This window comes from Heptranchias perlo, chromosome 7 (genome assembly GCF_035084215.1).
Source record: "Heptranchias perlo isolate sHepPer1 chromosome 7, sHepPer1.hap1, whole genome shotgun sequence".
NCBI classification, from domain to species: domain Eukaryota; kingdom Metazoa; phylum Chordata; class Chondrichthyes; order Hexanchiformes; family Hexanchidae; genus Heptranchias; species Heptranchias perlo.
The window spans coordinates 49,802,471-49,815,613 of NC_090331.1; the positions used below are offsets into that span (position 1 = coordinate 49,802,471).

Sequence of the window (13,143 nt, forward strand, 5' to 3'; positions counted from 1 at the left end):
CAGCAATAAAATAGCATCTATTGGAAAATCTAGGCTTGTGGCAGACAGAGCTTAACGCTCATTTCAGGTCCCTTTGGATTGCGTCTGACCGCAGCATGCGCCGTGCATGCTGCACTCAGTTTTCTCGGCCTTGAAGCAGCCAAACCAGCAGTCCATAAAGGGACTGCTAGAGGCTGTTCCAAAAATGAAAGTAAAAACTTTTTGACTTACATGAAAGTGGAGCTAGGTGTAGCAGGAGAGCTCCTCCTAGCTCCACATTGCAATTGCGGGCTGCTGCTGACCACCGCTCGTCCCCTCCCGATCTCTTCCCCTACAGACTTATCGTGGGTCCGATGCCGACGTCCCCAATGGCCAATCTTCAACCTTGTAAGCCTCTTGGGATGTGACTAGTGCCCCTAGCAGCTGGTCGCGTTATGATGAAGCACGAGGATCAATTTTGTGTGGTCCGTTTGCGCATCATTACCAAGTTTGGGCACAATCCAATTTCTACCTCAGAGAGACAAAAGCAATTATGGCAGAAATGGGGTGGTAGTGCCCTGAAAATGTTGGGACATGACCAACCACCCCATTGCCACTGTCACTGCAGCAATGTTCACTGGGGCCTACTACGAGACAGCCGGAGCGGCCTCTGGAGTCAGGTGGCAGGCCCATTTAAAGTGGAAATCGGGGTTCTATGATGTCACTAGAACCCTGATTGTAATTTTTGGACTGAACGGCAGGAGCGCACACCACGCATGCACCGTCCACTATCATTTGGCGGCCTGACCTGAAAGGCACCTCGAAGGTAAATTCCTCTTTCTCTTTGTGGGACTGGGAGGAGAAGGAGTTCTCCTCCAGGCTGCACAAATACAGCCCGGGCTGCTGCTGCTCTGGTTTCCCCCCTCTCCAAACATCAAGGTTTCCCCAATGAACCTACCTCCTTCTGCCCGCAGGCCGGTTGGGCTGCCCGATATTGCGGCGGCGCAGAGCTGGTGGGCTGCCCCGGGGTGATCAAACTCTGCCTACAGCCCGCCGCCCTAATGCAAATGAGACCTGGGCCTCAAAATGGACCCAGCCTCCAGCTGCGTGTACCAGCCGGCGAGTTCCACTGGCCAGCTGCTGGAAATCCGCTCGGGGGGAAAATTCACCCCTTAGAAAGGGAGTCAAGTGGAGGAGACAGTTATATAAAGAGAGTGAAAGGGAGAGAGAGAGAGAGACACACACATACAAGTTTTATTTTTTTTGTCTATAACCTGCATTATGTAAATGAATAAGCTTACAAAAAAAGTCACGTTGAAACTTGCAAAGTTCTTAAAATTGACATTAGTCCAGTAAGAAAATAAAATTTTCCCTGCGGGATTTTCTAATAGAAATAATTGCACTTAGAGTGCTTGTGATTTATTACAGTAGTTATAGTTGCATGCACAGCTGTGTGATTGGTAAGACACATATTCATTCACCCATTTCCCTTATGTCAGGTTCCTGTGCTTAGCTGTTGCATCACAAAGAGGTGCATATCCAATAAGGGAGGAGGGGAAGTTAGAGAAAAGGCTCCCTCAGAGATTTGGGAGAAAGTTGTTTGGTTCGTCCTTCAACCAAGGAATGTTGTGTGGCATGGGGAGACTTAAATATATTATGTTTTTATACTGGAAACAATGGAACAATCTTATCTGTATTTCTTTTCTCACAAAGAAATGTTAATAAATTATAAGACATTTACCATTGGTAAGAATTTTCTGTTGCACAATTTCTTTCCAGTTTGTAAATGCAATAGAATATTTCACAAACTGTTAACTGCTTCAAAGTAGTATTCCTTTTAACTGGCTGCAGTTCACTAGATTGTAAAAATGCAACAGAGAAAACAAATGACTAATTTGGGTTGTAAACATGATATACATCGAATGAAGAAACAAATGTATTCATTAACAGGGAGTCACAATTTAATTTTGCCCTCACTGAGGTGAGTGACGCTAGTATTGAGGAACAGAAAACTGCTCTAAACCGGCCTCAAAAATGTACTCAGATGATATGCCCAACATAATTTTTTCTATTTCAACTTTGGAAATTCCAAACATTAATTGATAAAAATTCCTCAATTTATAGTTGTCGAGACAGAAGCTGTTTGTACGTTTTGCGAGCCCTGCTTGTGCTGTTGATTTCTGGAAGTGAGGGACTTGTACAGACTTCTGCATACCAAATGTGAAACTGCTGAGGCTCGCAAAGAACAGCAGCCAAAGACATGTGGTGGTCTTCCTGGCCACTGGTCTTAGTGAGTCCTGCAGTTTTACATTTGATTTGCAGGCAGCTGTGCAAATTCCTAACTTCCAGGACCTGGTGACAGTAAAGAAAGAAGGAACATGCATTTATATGTAAGGAATCTTACAACACCAGGTTATAGTCCAACTGTTTTATTTGAAAATCACCAGCTTTCGGAGGCTTTCTCCTTCGTCAGGTGAGCGAGTGTGGGATTCCTTGGAAGGTTACCGCATTTATAGTCAAAGAACAATACCTGGTGATTACAGATAATCTTTCCAACTGCCCGTTGTCAAGGCAGTCAAAGTGTTCAGACAGAGTGATGTTACCTACAGGACCACCGAATACACAAACGGCCAGAACACAAGACAGACAGAGAGAGAGAGAGAGAGAAACATCCGAATGGAAGAGAAAGACAGAGAATGACCCGTTGTGTTAAAAACAGATAACTTTTTTTCGCTGGTGGGGTTACGTGTAGCGTGACATGAACCCAAGATCCCGGTTGAGGCCGTCCTCATGGGTGTGGAACTTGGCTATCAATTTCTGCTCGACGATTTTGCGTTGTCGTGTGTCTCGAAGGCCGCCTTGGAGAACGCTTACCCGAAGATCGGTGGCTGAATGTCCTTGACTGCTGAAGTGTTCCCCGACTGGGAGGGAACCCTCCTGTCTGGCGATTGTTGCGCGGTGTCCGTTCATCCGTTGTCGCAGTGTCTGCATGGTCTCGCCAATGTACCATGCTCCGGGGCATCCTTTCCTGCAACGTATGAGGTAGACAACGTTGGCCGAGTCACAGGAGTATGAACCATGTACCTGGTGGGTGGTGTCCTCTCATGTGATGGTGGTGTCTGTGTCGATGATCTGGCATGTCTTGCAGAGGTTGCCGTGGCAGGGTTGTGTGGTGTCGTGGACGCTGTTCTCCTGAAAGCTGGGTAATTTGCTGCGAACGATGGTCTGTTTGGTCTGGAGAAAGCCTCCGAAAGCTTGTGATTTTCAAATGAAACAGTTGGACTATAACCTGGTGTTGTAAGATTCCTTACATTTGTCAACCCCAGTCCATCACCAGCATCTCCACATCATGCATTTATATAGCACCTTTCACACCCTCAATGTGTTGCAAAGTACTTCACAGCCAATGAATTATTTTTAAAGTGTAGTCACTGTAATTTAATAGACAAGTGCTAATTTTTGTTCAACAACATCTCAAACAGTAATGAGGTGAATGACCAGTTGATCTGTTTCAGTGGTGTGGATTGAGGATAAATGTTGACCAGGGCACTGGGAAAACTTGCTGCTCTTTTTTGAAAAATTCCCATGGGGTTTTTTTTACATCCACCCAAACAGGCAGACAGGTCGTGGCTTAATGTCTCATCTGAAAGATGATGATTAGTGTGGGTCTTGCATAATGTAACTTTGCTTCTAACCTGATCTAGAAGTGATTGATGCTGACACTGGGTGACAAAACAAAAGTGTTCTATTCCCTAGCCCTGAAATTTCTCACCTTGATGAGCTAAATATTAGCTAAATATTTTTTATTTATGGAGTTTCAAAATTGTACACAGTATATATAATGCACCAGTAAAAGTAAGTGTAGAAATGTGCAAATTGTAGAATAATCTTTTGTTCTGAAGGAGTGTGCATACCAACTGAATTATTTCCAGTTATATGTTGGCTGTAGCAGGCATACATCATGACCTGGAGGCACCAAAGGACACCTGGACAGCCCATTTGTTACTCTGCAAGCCAACACCACAAACATAAGAGGCCTCCATGCTGTTCCCTGAGCCCATGCTGAGCTACTGGGGGAAATTTCCTTTAGTGACAGGTGTGCAGGTAGGATTTATTACCTGCTGTAAATTCGACTGCCATTCTAAATAAGCTAAAAAAATTTTTGCCCCTACCAATAGTAAATAATTAGTTACGAACACAAATCCTGGGTCTAAAGGAAATACAGCTTTTCTGCATCTTACAGATTCACAACTTTCCTAATGTTATCACTTTTAACTGATTGAGAAATATTGAAACAATTTTGTACAGAATTAAAGATAGTTTTTAATTTATTCACAAATTATTGAAATTGTCTATTGGTCTGCACATTATTCTGATTTTATTTTATGTTCAATGACAGTGAGTTTTTTCACAGAATACTATTTAATACAAATCATGGTACAAATGTAGATCCCTTCAGTGCTCAAATTGTTAATAAATTAATGATGGAATTGACTGGAAACTTGCAGATCGATACTAGGAGCATTTTAATGCTTGCAAGTAGAATTAAAACCCTGCCAGAGTTGAACTTACTTGAAATAAACAGCAAGAGGCATATAGAATTATTTTTAAAAATCACTGACGGAGCACTTCATAGAAATAGTTTTTTGGCATATAGGTTTTTCCCCCTTATACAAAAATTTAACAATGACTGCTTCTCCGGGGTTATTTGATTTTTATTTCTAGTTATCGTTTACATTTTAAAAATTTCATTCAGGCTATAACTGCTTATTCCAAAATATTTACAAAACCTGGCACTGAAGATAAATTGGCTTATCAGATTTTACTGAGAAATTTAAAATCGTTCAGTTACCTATGTAGTCCACTTTTAACTATGAGTAAAACCTGGTCCTCTTGGAATAGGAGGAGGAGGGTTCAATGAATCATCTTCCTCAGGGACAGGTTCAACAGCTGACAGTGATTTGTAATACTCATCCTCAATGTCCAGCACTTTGATTTGGCTGTGATAAAGAAGGGAAAAGGTACAATCACAAGTGACTTACCAGCATACATAACATAGCTTTTCACATGTAAAAGTACTTTCTATTAAAATGTCAATCACATCATTTTAAACAAAATAAAAGATTTGTTTTGTAGAGAGTCTATAATCTAATTTATAGAAGTATAAAAAATACAGAAATATATAACACAATAGTCTGCTCTATTTACAGTTGGAAAGAACTAAAAGAGTATCTGTTTACCCAAGTTTTCTTGGCTTTCTTTTGCTCCCTTGGTATTCTAGGATTCCCTGTGGAGAGGGCCAAGAACACACAGTCAACAGCAGAGCAGCAAGTCGTTAATTTTTAATTCAAAGTGATTTTGTGTTGAATGCAAGCAGATGCTGATAATATCAGAAGTCACAGCATAATTTTTTTGATCAAAGAGCTCAAGTGAGCCTGATGAAGCATGCATCTTGCTTGGCTTTGATAAACCACATCAATTATTCACCATGACGGCAGACATCCTGACATGAAAGCAACAGATAAGAGCATAAGCACATGTTCACCAAGACAGACAGAAGAAGAGCATGGGGGTGGGGCTGGAGAGGTTGGGGCAGGTATTTATAATGGTATTATCATCTGGACCCAAAGTCAGCAAAAGAGCTTTATTGCTACTTTGAACTCACATTTAACTGGTTATAATACTGGCTGTCCTCAGGGCTGCTCAGCATTTTGGGTTGTTGCGTTCGTCGACGAGGTGTTCTCAACTGTCTTTGTTCTGTCTCCTTTCCTGAACCTAAAACATTAAATCACAATGTTAACCTTCCAATAATGCAAAGCCATTTCCACTTGTCTACTGCTAATTTCTTCATATATTTTCCTGTCCTCCACAGCTCATTATTCATTTAAGTCCCCACTGTTAACACTTCTGCAATGCTAAACAAGAATAGCAGCATGGTTCCCAAGACAAATGTTTAAAGATTTTGAGCACAAAGCTAAACATTTTCCGTATTTCTATCGCAAAATGTTAATTGCAGCTGAATGCAGACTTTCAATTCCTTGCTTCCATTTTTGTGTTATTTTCTTTCTTCTTTGGTCCCCATCCGCATATTCTTTGCCGGTTGTATCCAGGTCTCTGTAACTAGCTACTAGGGCTGCGTACAGCAGATAACTCGAACCCTGAGTTTCTTTCCCTCCACTCAGGAAATGTCAACCTCTGCTCCATACTTTGATTAACAGTGTATTTACTTTACCATGCTGCCACTGCAGTAGTAAAGTGAACAAGCTGGCATCAGTGCTGATTCTGAAAGTACAAGACCCAGCAAAACAGGCATCTTCCCAGGTGACAACAAAATCATTGCTGTCAAAAGTGGAAACAGACATGTTTTATGGCCGCTATAGGCTGAATGACTCAGCCCACCTATACAGGGACCAAAGTGGGTATACTCTAGGTCTGTGCATACCTTTCAAGCCATTCCTGGCACTATACGAGGAAGAGTAGGGGAGTTGTCCCCGGTGTCCTGTCCAATATTTATCCCCCTCAACCAACATCCATAAAACAGATTAGCTGATCATTTCTGATTGTGCAACCTTGCTGTCTGCAAATTTGGCTGTTGCATTTCCTACATTACAACAGTGACTACACTTCAAAAGTAATTCATTGGCCGTGACGTGCTTTGAGGTCGTGAAAGGCACAATAGAAATCCAACTTTTTTTTTCTTTTTGCTTTCTTTCTTTATATATATATATGAGTGGCATCCATAACATAGTATCCTGAGACACAATCACAAAATGTTTTCTTTAAGCGATCCTGAAATATAGAGACAGAAAGTGGCAAGGCCATGAAAGGATTTAAACAAGAGGATGAGAATTTTAAATTAGAGGCATTGGGGGATCCGGGAACTAATGTAGGTCGGCAAGGACTGGAGTAATGGGTGAGCAGGACTTGTTGTGGGATAGGATACAGGCAACAGAGTTTTAGGTAAGCTGAAGTATAAAGATGTGGACGATGGGAGGTCGGCCAAGAGAGCATTGGAATGAGGTCACAAATGGGTACTTACAATTATTTTCATCAAATACTATTTTAATTAGCATAAGACCTTTAAATCTATTTTAACCAGCATAAGACCATTAAAAACCATTGTGAGACAGGTTAGTTTTACCCTACTGATGATGTGTTGTTGCAATAGTAATCCTGCTCAGTACGAGAGGAACTGCAGGTTCAGATTTGCTGTATTTTTTTGTGTCAACTTGGTGTCTGATATGTGTGGAAACCCAGCAACTTGCTTAAAAGTCTCCAAACCAAGTTACTGAGAAATCCACAAAAAGTAGAGTTTTTATTGATGCAATATGCAATGCAGAAATCTGTCCCATAGGGTCATGCCCCACTTACTTAACTTCAGAGAGTTTAGCTGTATGCTGGCAACAGCCAAGGCTTAAGTACGCAGGGTTACTGTTGGAGTTTAACCAGCTGAAACTGCACAGTTTACCAGCACAGAACACTCGCAAATTTCCCAATGTTTGTCCAGCCAGGACTTCCTTACCAGTTAAAGCACGGGCATGAAGAGTTATCTGGAGCCAAGGGGGAATAATCCTAGTTCCTAGCGACAGTTATGTACCTACACATCCCATTAATGAGCCTAGCTGGCTGGTCAATCACCAACAGTGCCGGAAGTACTTCAGTCTTGCCTGGCCCTGGTATCGGATTATTGAGTCTGGCACAGAGCGTTGGTTCAGTTCCATTGCCAAGCATATAAGGCTTTGCTTAGCTCCCCGCACCACCAAGGATGCCTGTTATAAACTGATCACCTACACTGGATTCCGAATGTAAATATTAAACAGAATTCACTCCCCTGATATAGTTTATTTTAGCATACACAGTTCCTTAAAGAAGTAGCTAGGACAAGTGAATAAAAATGTAGAATTATAGTTATAGACTTAGGAGTAAGTGTGTTTAAATAATTAGTATAATTATAATATGTTTACAAAGCTTGGCTCAGTTTCTTTTTGACCTCAGGGTGTGATTTGAGTTGCACTTTTGTTATAGCCTGGATAATACTGCTATTTTCAGCAAGATGTAAAAAAACTACAGTTGCCATCAGTTTTGTTTAAAGACAGCATACTAACTATGCTAGCATTGATAATTCATTTTTGCACTGACTTGTCCTTAAACATAATAGCAGGTAGTTTGATTTCGCTAAAGAACATTTACAATGACAAGAACCTACAATATCAGTTTGCAGTCTTGGCTGATATTGCTTGGAGAATATGCTGTGTGTGGAAGAAAAGAATCATGCATAATCTATTTGGTAGCATTAAGAAATTATTTAGCCCCGAAATTCCTATCATTTCTTAGCATGGAAATTGCACAATCTACATGGGGAGAGGAATTTAAGGCGGAACCCAGTTCCATTGATTATCTGCCCCTTTCTGATCCCAATGCAGAATTATGATTAAAGTTGTTGGTAATGGTCAAAGTTGTTTTACAGCAATTACTCCTTCCTCCCCCTCCTTCCCCCCCACCCCCAAAGCAGCTGTCTGGGTAGTGCTGAAAATGCTGTAAGCAGCCACCCCTTTTAAGCTGATGACCTGTCCCCAGGATTTGAGATTGGGTCAGTGCTTGGGCAGACTGGCAGGCAGAGGATGCGTCCTGCTGCAACGCCAGTGATGCAGTGGCCGCGGGGAATTTCCAAGCTTTTATGAATATTTGGTGTGTAATTAGAAACATAGGTGAGGGGGAGGAGGAGGACGGAGTAATTGCCGTACAACAACTTTAACTGTAGTCAAAATACCATTTCCCAATGGCAATCAGTCTGAGAGGGATCAATTTCATTTGGAAAACCGCAACTAAATCACGGATAAGTTCAGGATAAACGGTTTGTTGCTTGACCAGATCGACTTGCCCCTCTGTCCAACAAAGCAGCACGTTGATGCTTCAAAATTCCACCCCCCCCATTCCTCCCACCATGCCCCCATTTCCCCCCTCCTCCCCCCATCCATACCCCCAAGTAACTGTCTGGGTAGTGCTGAAAATGTAGTAAGCAGCCACCCCTTTTATGTTAATAACCTGTCCCCAGGATTTGGGATTGAGTCAGCACTTGGGCAGATTGGCAGGCAGAGTATGCTAGTGATACAGTGCCAGTGATGCAGTGGCCGCGGGGAATTTCCAAGCTTTTATGAATATTTGGTGTGTAATTAGAAACATAGGTGAGGGGGAGGAGGAGGACGGAGTAATTGCCGTACAACAACTTTAACTGTAGTCAAAATACCATTTCCCAATGGCAATCAGTCTGAGAGGGATCAATTTCATTTGGAAAACCGCAACTAAATCACGGATAAGTTCAGGATAAACGGTTTGTTGCTTGACCAGATCGACTTGCCCCTCTGTCCAACAAAGCAGCACGTTGATGCTTCAAAATTCCACCCCCCCCATTCCTCCCACCATGCCCCCATTTCCCCCCTCCTCCCCCCATCCATACCCCCAAGTAACTGTCTGGGTAGTGCTGAAAATGTAGTAAGCAGCCACCCCTTTTATGTTAATAACCTGTCCCCAGGATTTGGGATTGAGTCAGCACTTGGGCAGATTGGCAGGCAGAGTATGCTAGTGATATTAAATTTAGTGTTAGTGTTATTAAATTTAAAACAGAAATAGACAGTTTCCTAGAAGTAAAGGGAATTAGGGGTTATGGGGAGCGGGCAGGAAATTGGACATGAAGCTGAGTTCGGATCGGTCAATGCCCTGTGGGTGGCGGAGAGGGCCCAGGGGCTATGTGGCCGGGTCCTGCTCCGACTTCTTGTGTTCTTTAGATTTGTGGTTGGGATCAGATCAGCCATGATCTTATTGAATGGCGGAGCAGGCTCGAGGGGCCGATTGGCCTACTCCTGCTCCAATTTCTTATGTTCTTATGTTCTTATACAGTGCCAGTGATGCAGTGGCTGCGGGGAATTTGCAAGCTTTTATGAATATTTGGCTTGTAATTAGGAGCATAGGTGAGGTTTAAGTATCAGTGATAATAATGTGATCACATTTCACATAACAAGAATTGGAGAGGTTATTAAAATCCAAACCAAACTGCCAAATTTTAAGAGGACCAACTTTAAGTGCATGAGAAGTCTTGTCAGAATGGGCCTGGAAGGTTTGAATATGGCGAGGAGAGAGGAGGAACTGTGGAGTTCCTTCAAGAAGGTGATTTTGAATGCAATGGACCAATGTGTACCCATGTAAAGCAAAGGTACCAAGCACTCCTGTCTGGTTGAATAGGACTACCTCGTAACTCATAAAGAAGAAAAAAAACATTAAAGGCCATGAAGGAAAATGGCACAGAATTAAGACCAGATTCAATACCAACAGGCATCCCTGGAAGAACATCAAAATGGCAAAGAAAAGTTTTGAATTGAATATGGCAAGAGAAATGAAGGACAGTAATAAAAAAATTGTTAGTTACAAAGAGAAAAAGAAAAACGAGAGATGGAGTGGGGCCACTGAAAGTGGGATCGAGTGAGGGCATGACAACTGATGCTACACAGGCTGCAAAAGCGCTAAACAGGTTTTCTGCCTCAGTTTTTACCAAGGCGGAGAGAGGTAACCTACAGAGGGAACTAGAGGGTGTTGCATAGGTTGCATCGGCAACCATACTACCAGCATGGTTGCCGAGCAGCTGTACAAACTTAAGGTGAATAAATCTCAGGGGCCGGATAAGATGCATCCGAGGATCCTTAAGCAAATCTTCCAGAAATTACTGAATACTGGAGAGGTGCTGGGGACTGGATCAAGGCAGATATTACTCCTATTTTTAAAAAAGGTAGCAAAAGTGACCCAGGAAACTACAAATTAGTGAGTTTAATGTCCATTGTGGGAAAAGTTATGGAAACTCTTGTTAAAGATCATGGAGCATCTGAATAGTAATAAAATCATAAAAGATAGTCAATTATGGGTTCATGAAGGGGAGGCTTTGTCAATCTTATTTACTGATTTTCTTTGAGGGAGTGACAAAGGAACTTGATCGGGGTAAGGTAGTGGATGTGGTGTACTTGGATTTCAGTAAGGTCTTTGATACAGTTACTCTGGAAAGGCTGATACTGAAAATAAAGAAAGCTGGAATTGATGGAAATATTTTACAATGGATACGTAATTGGTTGACCAATGGAATCCAAAGGGTGGTAGTACAGGGATTGCCATCAGCCTGGGAGAATGTTAACAGTGGGGTCTGTTTTGGGACCTCTTTTGTTCACTATCTTTATAAATGATCTGGAGCTAGGAGTCATAAGCACAGTGGCTAAATTTGCAAATGATACAAAACTAATGGAAGTGGTAGTCTGCAAAGCTGAACAGGATAAGCTATAGGAGGATTTAAATATACTTGGGAATTGGGCAGACAGGTGGCAGATGAAATCCAAGTAGAGAAATGCAAAGTGCTTCACATGGGGCCAAAAAATCTAGGAAGGGACTATTAGTTAAATGGAAAGAAAATATGCTTGGAGAATGAAAGAGATCTAGGCGTCCTGATTGATAATTGGAACTATTGCAACAATGCTTGGTGCCAGTGAGTTATGCAAATTAGATGTTGGAATGTATTAAACGGTCAATATTGAGCCGAAATAGTGAGGCAATACTATTCAGCAATTCAGTAACTTCCCCACAGTTGATGTTAAACTGACAGATCTGTGGTTACCTGATTTCTCCCGCCCTTCCTAAATAATGGAGTGATATTTGCAATTTTCCAATCCATAGGCACAATTTCTTAATCTAGAGAGCTTTGCAAAATTATGACTAAAGCATCTCCAATTTCTAACGCTATTTGGTTGATTCCATCAGTCTTAAGTCCCACCATCTTCTCCATTACTAATTTCTTACTTATACTAAATCCACTAAGTTCCTTCCCTTAATTTATTTTTAGGTTCCTTTGTACTGCTGGTAATTTGTCTTCCTCTACTGCTAAAATGAATGCTAAGTACTCATTTAACAAGTCTGTCCTTTCCTTATTGTCCACTATAGTCTCACCTGCATCTATCTTTAATGGGCCCACATTTCCTTTTACCACTCTCTTTCTCTTAATACATTTATAAAAACTTTTGCTGTTAGCTTTGGTATCACTTGCAATTTTTTTTCATATTCCCTTTTTGCATCTCATTACTTTCTCTCTATCCCCTTGTTGCTTTTTATCGCTCTCCCAGTCCACTTTTCCTCGTATTTGTGGAAGCTTTTTCTTTTAGCTTGATAATGTCTCTTAACTAAGTTTTGTGAAGCAACGATAATCTCCTGTTTACATAAGAACATAAGAAATAGGAATAGGAGTAGGGCATATGGCCCCTTGCACCTGCTCCGCCATTCAGTAAGATTATGGCTGATCTTCGACCTCAACTCCACTTCCCAGGCCGATCCCCATATCCCTTGATTCCCTTAGAGTCCAAAACTCTATCTATCTCAGCCTTGAATATACTCAACAAGATTGAACTGCATATAGCATTAGTAGAATTTGTAGGGGTGACCTCAGGCATACAAGTGGTTAGCAAAGATACAGCTTGATTCAGGAATGCTCCTATTGATGATGATGATTCCAAGATGTGACGATAGCTGGTTTTGAAATGTTTAGAGATGCACGGTGGACAGCAGTCGGAGATATGCAGCAGTGCAATGGTCTCTGCAAATAGAGCTCAGTAGGCCCCATTAGCACTTGACCTCCACAACAAAATGCATGCAGAAGTACAGAAACAAGCTCTTCTGATGTCACAAGTTCTTGGCAGAACTCAACTTTGAGCAAATGACACGAAAAGCACCCCAGAGCATGCAAGCTTCCTCAGCCAGAATAGGACAGGCTGTTCTTGGCACACAAGCAAAATGATCAGGGTCAGTGACATGTAGAGGTAGAAGGCCAGCAGAATTATAAGCAACTCTTTGGAAGACCTCTCATCTACTGCTTCCTATAGAATAAAATTTAGGAGTATTATAGAAGAAAGAATACAGTGCAGTAGATGTAGCACAAGGAAACATAATAGTTGGGCACCACGTTAAACATATGGTACATGCACACTCTTACATTAATGAAACCAAATGCTCAGCAGCATAAAAATTGCAGGATATACCTTTTAGTTAAAAAAAATGTTTTGTACATAACAATGCTGTCCCACCAGAGAATAGCTGGCCAACTTTAGTTAAAATGTTGCAGAATTCTGTCCCCCTCTTTTTGCATGAATGGTACGAGCAGCC

The 13,143-nt window shown here is 41.7% G+C and overlaps 1 protein-coding gene across 12 annotated transcripts in view; it reads right to left on the reverse strand.

Annotated features, from left to right (window-relative positions):
• The window catches only part of myo3b (myosin IIIB), a 494,517-nt gene that overhangs the window by 24,860 nt on the left and 456,514 nt on the right, over positions 1 to 13,143 (reverse strand). For 11 of the 12 annotated variants that reach the window (XR_010963429.1, XR_010963430.1, XM_067987493.1 and 8 more), the window contains 3 exons: positions 5,624 to 5,733; positions 5,199 to 5,245; positions 4,811 to 4,958 (listed from right to left, as the gene is read on the reverse strand). Coding sequence is in view for 10 of the 12 variants with exons in the window: in XM_067987493.1 (XP_067843594.1) it covers positions 4,826 to 4,958; positions 5,199 to 5,245; positions 5,624 to 5,733 (290 nt within the window). In the remaining 2 variants the exon portion in view is untranslated. Of the gene's footprint in view, positions 1 to 2,393; positions 2,987 to 4,810; positions 4,959 to 5,198; positions 5,246 to 5,623; positions 5,734 to 13,143 lie in introns of those variants that run through there. The other variant, XM_067987490.1, reaches the window with a different exon arrangement.